This window comes from Lithobates pipiens, unplaced genomic scaffold (genome assembly GCF_037356315.1).
Source record: "Lithobates pipiens isolate NorthernLeopardFrog02 unplaced genomic scaffold, aLitPip1_a1.2 Scaffold_18, whole genome shotgun sequence".
NCBI classification, from domain to species: Eukaryota; Metazoa; Chordata; class Amphibia; order Anura; family Ranidae; genus Lithobates; species Lithobates pipiens.
Window position 1 is genome coordinate 589,875,232 of NW_027507758.1, and position 7,802 is coordinate 589,883,033.

The following is a 7,802-nucleotide window of genomic DNA, read 5'->3' on the forward strand; positions in this document are numbered from 1 at the left end:
TAAGTATACATGATGGACTGGCCATGGCCCCTCATTGCATATCCAAACATGGGATCCTTTGAAGTGAGTATGTGTAGAACAATGAGGTTTGGGTCCCATTGTTTGATACACAAGCTTAGGCACCAAATTGTCAGCTTCACAGAAGTGTCTGTTAGACAATGTTACATGCTTTACATAGATACAAGCTAAATTAAACATATTCATAATTACAATATTTTACAGCTATTGATGGAGATGTCACATAAACTCATAAGGCAACATTACCGCTCACTGATTGGTTGCTAGAGATTAAAGCATATCATTACTGTTCACAGATTGGTTGCTACAGGCTACTGCTCATCATTACCACTCACTGAGCAGTGGGGCAATCACAAATAATTGAGCAAGTAAAGTGGCACATTAATACGCATACTACAGAAGAGGGTCAGAAACTGGAGACATACTACAGGAGAGGGTCAGAAACTGCAGACATACTACAGGAGAGGGTCAGAGACTGCAGACATACTACAGGAGAGGGTCAGAGACTGCAGACATACTACAGGAGAGGGTCAGAGACTGCAGACATACTACAGGAGAGGGTCGGAGACAGCAGACATACTACAGGAGAGGGTCGGAGACAGCAGACATACTACAGGAGAGGGTCAGAGACAGCAGACATTCTACAGGAGAGGGTCAGAGACAGCAGACATTCTACAGGAAAGGGTCAGAGACTGCAGACATTCTACAGGAGAGGGTCAGAGACTTACCGTAAAAGGAATAGTGCCCCATCATTGATGTCAGTGGGAGGAATAGTGCCCAACTGTTGGTGTTAGTAGAAGAAATAGTGCCCCATCATTGGTGTCAGTAGAAGTAGTAGTACCCCATCATTGGTGTCAGTAGAAGAAGTAGTGCCCCATCATTGGTGTCAGTAGGAGCAATAATGCCAAAATGTTAGTGTCAGTGGGAGGGCTAGTACCAAATGTTGGTGCTAGTGGGAGGAATAGTGTCCCATCATTGATGCCAGTAGAAGGAATAGTGCCCAAACGTTGGTATCATTGGGAGGAATAGTGCGCCATTACTTTTGTTGGTGGGAGTGTCAAGATATGAAGACATATGCAACACATATCTGTATATAACCTAGAGTTCCCCTTCAATATACGAATGTATTTCTTTATAAAATGTTTCTTAATTCTTGGGTATTTCTAAGTATTGCAACACATATCTTGTTATTCACTTTTGTTTTGCTTATGTCCTGCCAAGTGACATGATAAAGCATATTATTTCCCCGAAATGTTAGTTTCCAGATGTTATTATGAAGTTTTCCAGTAATTAATATCTAAATTGCCAAATTGTCAGAATGACCTTTAAATTTGTTATTGTGTTATTGTATTAGCGCCAAAATGACCATTTGAAATATGAAACAGATTATCCAGGAATGTATTGCGTAGTTTCTATCCTGGTTGTTTGCCAGTCATAAACTGTAATGTGACCATCTTCTCATAAAAAGCCTGTTAAGTCTGTATTCATCATCACTCCTCATTTTGCCAGGAGTGGTCCTCTGTATGGAGATTTTCTGAGTAAACATATATTCAGACCGAATGCAATCTTCGAATGTCTTTTATTACAAGGCTGTACTTAACATTTGGTGACCCTCGGACGTTCTTCTTATCTGCATCCCCACCACCGGCTCTCAACCCGCAACAGGAGGGACAACAAAGAGGCCTCAGGTGAGAAAAATTGTATTTCTCATTATTATAAAGTACTGTCTTTCTGTGCGGTTTTGAGGAGTCGGGTGGGGCTTGTGGAATATAGAAGGTAACACCTTCCTTTTTGATTTCAATGCATTCTGTCTGTGTATGATTACTGAAAAAATAATGGTACCAATTATAGCTGATGCATGTAAAAGTACGTACTTCTTACTCTCAGAAATGACAATGTATATAGTTGTGTTATTAAGGGATGTGTAAAATGCAGGTACCACAATTTCTATGAGTGAATAGAAGGTGGTGAATGTTGAATTTTTTGTGTGATTTTTTGAGAAACGTTTGTGGTCCTAAGGCGGATAGGTTTGCCTTCAGCGGATAGCCACAAATGGGTGAATGACCTGCTGTATGTTCTCTGGAATAGGGAGTTGAGAGAGACTAGCCTATTACCACTCAGAAAGGAGACGTCCTTCTGAGAGTAGAACGAAGTGAGATATCTCAATATATGTACTGGGCTGCTGGTACACAGCCGTAAGAAGTAAAAAGTAGAGCTCTCAGTCCCGGAGCTCTGAACTGTTGTCATTTCTGAAAAGAGTAACATAAAATATAAAGAAAATGGGAAATTTGCTTGAGAAAAATATTTTACCGGTAATGAATACTTTTGGGTTAACAAAAGAAAGGGCAAAGAAATTATTAAAAATAGCAAAGAAAACAGGGTTAAATGTAGCAAAGTTGCATCCAAGCGCTCCTATCATCAAGATGATGGTAAGTGGAGAGCCAGATGCTTTAAAACATCATGTAAAATGGTGTAAAATTACACTTGACACCCCAACAATTGATGTGTTATTTAATTTACTCTTCAAAATGTCTGATTGTGGGGGGATTGAATGTTTGGCTGCTTGGGAAGAAGAGTCCCGAAAGAATTTAAAACCACCCCCTTATAAGATGTGTACTGAAAAAAACTGCTCTGCATCTGGAAGATGAAGAGGAGCTTCCTAAATGCTTGGGCATCCCCATATGAGTCCGCAAGAAGGGATTTAGCAGTAGCATCTAGAGCAGCGTCTGCCCCTATAGGTGAAGTTGATCCTGTAGAAGAAAGGGAAGAAGACACGGGAGAACAAAGTGCTTCCCATTCGCCTTTTCAGGTTACCCCTCAGCAGCAGCAAGCTGTCTCCAGCTTCTCACAGGAGGGAAGGAGTCGAAGGCTAGAGGGAGTCCAAGGGACTTCACAGCGAAGGAGTAGTTTGGGATCTTCATTAGATAGAAGTGAGGGGGTAATATTTGATAAAGATGGACAAATTTGGCAGTACACTCCATCAAGGCCAAATGCTTTAGCGAAATTTACAAAGGTAGATCAATCACATAGCCCCCTAAGACAGATAAATCAAAAATATAGCCCAGTAACTACAAGGCAAAAGGCAGCAAAACAGAAAACTCTGGGGGTACTGAATACTCCAGAAAGAAAGAGAGGTACCTAGGTCTCTATTAAAGGAAAAGCCACTAGAGCAGATGCCCCTAAGGGAAGTAGCCCTGCTAGGAGGGGTAGTGGGAGATCAATATGTAGCTAATATGGCCCAGGTTTATGTCCCATGGAAGCCTAGTGAAATAAGAGCTATTGTGGCAGAATTGCCCAATATGGAAAAATGTCCTAAGAAATGATATGGGAAAAGTATATGGATGTATGGAACGTATTTGCAAAGAATAAGGGTGCTTGTGAACAATAAAATGTTAGAGAGAAGTAAGTGATGAGTTCGCAAATGGGTTAATCTCTCCCTATCGGTGTGCACGGGACAGCTAGCAAATTGCAGCTGTGCTTAGGATTTCCTGAAAGGGAGGGGTCAACAGGCTCCGTGTCAGTGAGAGAGCAGTGCGGTCAGACCATACGCCTGCTGCCACAGTTTCTGACTCAGCAATAAGAATTTAAGGAGAATTAAAAGAAAGTGTAAAGACATGGTCTGGTTAACAGTTTCATGGGAGGATTGTTATAGGAAGTTAAAGAATGGAAAAAGAAGCCAGCGCTAGAATTAATAAATAGTGAATCTTATAGAACCTAAGAGATTAATAAGGATAGCGATAAAAATAGTAAATGTATGTGAAAATAGCCTTATACACTATAGAAAACAGCACTGCATATGGAAAGTATTGAAGTGCAGGTTGTAGCTCTTCAAATTAAACGAAAAAGACAAAAAAGACTTTGTTAAGTATATGTGATGCCAATTTTCCTACTTTGAATCAGCAGGTATTTTCTTGGTTAAGATAAGTAATGATGTAATTACTGCCAACGTCACTGAACCTTATAGGTAAGGGGTGGTGTATCGCCATACTCCCCTAGCAGTCTGCTAGACAGAGAAAATATAATAGTAACTATAGTTTTAATGCCTGAAGGGATGGGAGTAAAACATACTTGAAGCAAAGGGAGATGTTAAATTTGCTCCTTATGCCAGAACTTTATTAACCCTAAATAGCAGGGATTACAAGAAGCCCACAAGGGGCTTATGAATCCAGCAGTCTGGATTACTGTAAATTCTCACCAGAATATATGAAAGTGGCCACAGTGAAAAGTCATGGGGATTTAGCCCTGTCAGTACCAAGAATTGAAGCTACCCGGTGATTAAGAATAGATAATAAATAAATAAAAAATGAAAATTTTACTGGGTGACGGAGACTCAATCCTCCACTAGTATTAGGTCTCTTACAAGAATTATTAAAGCGACATACAAAGGGTAGTTATAAGTTTGTCGAGGACAAATTAACCCCAGCTATAAAGAAAGAAATTAAAGAAATGTTACTGACAACCCCAAATCTTGGGCTACCTTACTATAGTAAACCTTACTACCTATTTTGTGTAACAAGCCAATGAATATGCTAAAGGGGCAATCCGCGAATAGCGATCCGGTGCCATGTCTATGTTGTTTCTGACTGATTTACCTGTTGATTTACACATTTTGTCTGCCTTACAGGAAAACTTACCTCACAGACCATCCTGGTGCTCCAAAGGGGCTGTTTGTGATGAGGATGGCCTGTGGACTATGAAGGGAAAAATGGTTGCTCCTCCAACTCTGGCCAAGATAACTGTTAATGGGAAAAGTACATGTGTAGAAGCACTGCCAATAGCCTTAGCTACCATTAGGACCACCCCTAAGGAGAAGCATGGACTATCACCCTTTGATATACTATTGGGCGACCGCCTAAGAGACTTCCTGCAACCCTTGTGCCACCAGAGACAGTGACTTTGCTAAAAGGTCAAGATGCCATGATAGACTATTTACGCAAATTGGCAAATGTGTTTTCTGATAACTTTTCCAGTGCAAAAGCAGGACAACCAGTGGATACAAGTGAAGGAACGCATGTACATCAAGAATCGAATACCCCGGACCACTTTGTCTCCTAGGTGGAAAGGTCCGTTTCAGATCATTCTTGTATCTCCAACTGCAGTGAAGCTGAAAGACTACAAGTACTGGGTTCATGGTTCCCATTGTAAAAAGACTGTAGCTCCAAAGGAAGATACAGATCAGTCTGCTGGTAGTAGGTATTCTCCTTTACCCTTGCCTTCTAGGTCATCACCGCCAATTACTCGTGCCAGAGCCAGAAGACTCCAGAATGGATCTCCTGGGGCCTAGACCGAATGTGGCGTTATGGAGCGTTATCCTCTGTGGTGGAGTGGTGGTGTGGATTACAGTCATGGCATTCGAATGGACATACCATAAAGAAAAGGGTAAGATACATGACACCTACCTTTTCAATGCCACTGTCACAAGTGAGAAATTGCAACCTGAAGAGAGCCGTAATCCCAATCAAAGAGCAAGAAGAGACACTCATGAGTATCATGTTAAATTGGGTGAACCCTTTCATAACTCCTTTGTGTCCATGCACCTACAGGCAGCAAAGAAACTGAACATTTCTAATTGCTGGATATGCACACATGCACCTATATCACATAAGACTATACCCTTATTAGGTGTTCCCAGCACATTGGCTGAAATAGAGAACAATGCACACTTTGAAGATGTAAGCAGACCTATGGTTGAAAGAGTTGTTTCACTCCTGTTGTTCACTAATGCTCCAATGACAATCCCCTCTGTCTGCATAAACTTTACTCGAAAATATTCATCTGAGCTGCTTACTCAAGGTTTTCAAAGTACTACCAGACCTATTGGGAACTCTAACTGTATGGACAATGCTGAGATCAAATATTGGTTTGATGGTAAGGATACCGCATGGAGCACGGATCGATATCAGGAACTACATGACTACACGCATCAACAACATTCTAGGCAAAACAATATGAAATTATTAATGTGTTTGCAGGGGTATAATTTCAAGAAGGCTTGTGCAGCTCCCCCAGGTTATTACTTTATATGTGGGAAGAAAGCGTATAATTGGATCCCTTTGAATTCTATGGGGGTTTGTTATTCTGGGAGAGTAATACCTGCCACTTGGTATATGAGTAACAATGAGTTTAAGGAGTCCCAAATCCAGAAAATCCCCATACATCTTTTAAAAAGAGATTTAGATTCTCAGTCAGACCCTGGGAGGGAGGAAGAGAATCATGATGAGGTTAAAGATCCTGATATGAACAAGGAGGGTGAGACTAACATTGAGACTAACATGGAGGTACCCCTAGTTAATGTTGAGGAAAATACTAATAACACTTATACTAGTGATTTTGACACTAATGTAGAGTCCCATGACAGGGAGATAAAGCCAATATTCTCCATACCATGGGTAAATAGATGTTGTATCAAAAAGGCATTCAGTTTTATTATTGATTTAGCTGACTTCATCGATAATATTACAGCATTGTATGATAGGAACTTTGTGATGCTTGCCACAGAACTAAAGATGATTAAAAAGGAGATTTTGCAGCACCGGCTGGTGCCGGATTATCTTACAGCAAGCCAAGGAGGAATATGCACCATAGTGGGAACAGGCTGTTGTAACTACATTGGAAATGATACTAAAGCAGAAGATGCTATCATTTCACATGTACAACAGGTACAGCAGCTTAAACTTAATTTTCGGAAAGAGCATACTGAAACTGCTTGGGTTGAAGGAAGCTGGGAAAGCTGGACTTCCTGGCTTAATCCTGCCAACTGGTTTTCAGGCATTGGAGGTTGGTTTGCTGGTATATTACATGGTATCCTTTATATTGTTGGTATCATAGTACTTATAATCCTTATAATCAAATGTGCACCTATGTTATTCAAGTGTTGTTTTAAAATGGCTACCACTTCTTGTAGCACTATTTGGAAAGCTTGTACTAATACTGGTTCTTTTGAGCCCCAAAGGTAAAGAGTCAGAGTCGCTCATGAGATGGTGGCCCGTATACCTGGAGGTCAACCCAGAGATATAGAGGAGGTCTAAAGAAAATACCTAAAGAATTAGAAACATAGGAGGGAATGTCAAGATATGAAGACATATGCAACACATATCTGTATATAACCTAGAGTTCCCCTTCAATATACGAATGTATTTCTTTATAAAATGTTTCTTAATTCTTGGGTATTTCTAAGTATTGCAACACATATCTTGTTATTCACTTTTGTTTTGCTTATGTCCTGCCAAGTGACATGATAAAGCATATTATTTCCCCGAAATGTTAGTTTCCAGATGTTATTATGAAGTTTTCCAGTAATTAATATCTAAATTGCCAAATTGTCAGAATGACCTTTAAATTTGTTATTGTGTTATTGTATTAGCGCCAAAATGACCATTTGAAATATGAAACAGATTATCCAGGAATGTATTGCGTAGTTTCTATCCTGGTTGTTTGCCAGTCATAAACTGTAATGTGACCATCTTCTCATAAAAAGCCTGTTAAGTCTGTATTCATCATCACTCCTCATTTTGCCAGGAGTGGTCCTCTGTATGGAGATTTTCTGAGTAAACATATATTCAGACCGAATGCAATCTTCGAATGTCTTTTATTACAAGGCTGTACTTAACAGGAGTAATACTGTCCCATTGTGGGTATCAGTGGAAGGAACAGTGCTCCATCAGCAGTGTTGGTGAAAGGAAAGTGTCCTGTTGTTGGTGTCAGTAGAAGGAATAGTGCCAAAATGTTGGTATCAGTGGAAGGAATAGTGCTCCATCATCAGTGTTGGTAAAAGCAAAAGTGCC

At 40.2% G+C, this 7,802-nt stretch overlaps 1 protein-coding gene across 1 annotated transcript; it reads left to right on the forward strand.

The window, feature by feature from the left end:
- Nucleotides 1-917: 917 nt before the first annotated feature.
- LOC143989140 (uncharacterized) lies at nt 918-7,450 on the forward strand. Its single transcript, XM_077489168.1, has 2 exons — nt 918-1,706; nt 4,643-7,450. The coding sequence occupies exon 2, from the start codon at nt 5,283-5,285 to the stop codon at nt 6,972-6,974; it is 1,692 nt and encodes a 563-aa protein (XP_077345294.1). The 5' UTR covers nt 918-1,706; nt 4,643-5,282; the 3' UTR covers nt 6,975-7,450.
- Nucleotides 7,451-7,802: the final 352 nt, after the last annotated feature.

What these genes read in the sequence shown, in the direction of transcription:
- LOC143989140 (XM_077489168.1), top strand. Translation starts at nt 5,283, where the DNA reads ATGGATCTCCTGGGGCCTAGACCGAATGTGGCGTTATGGAGCGTTATC.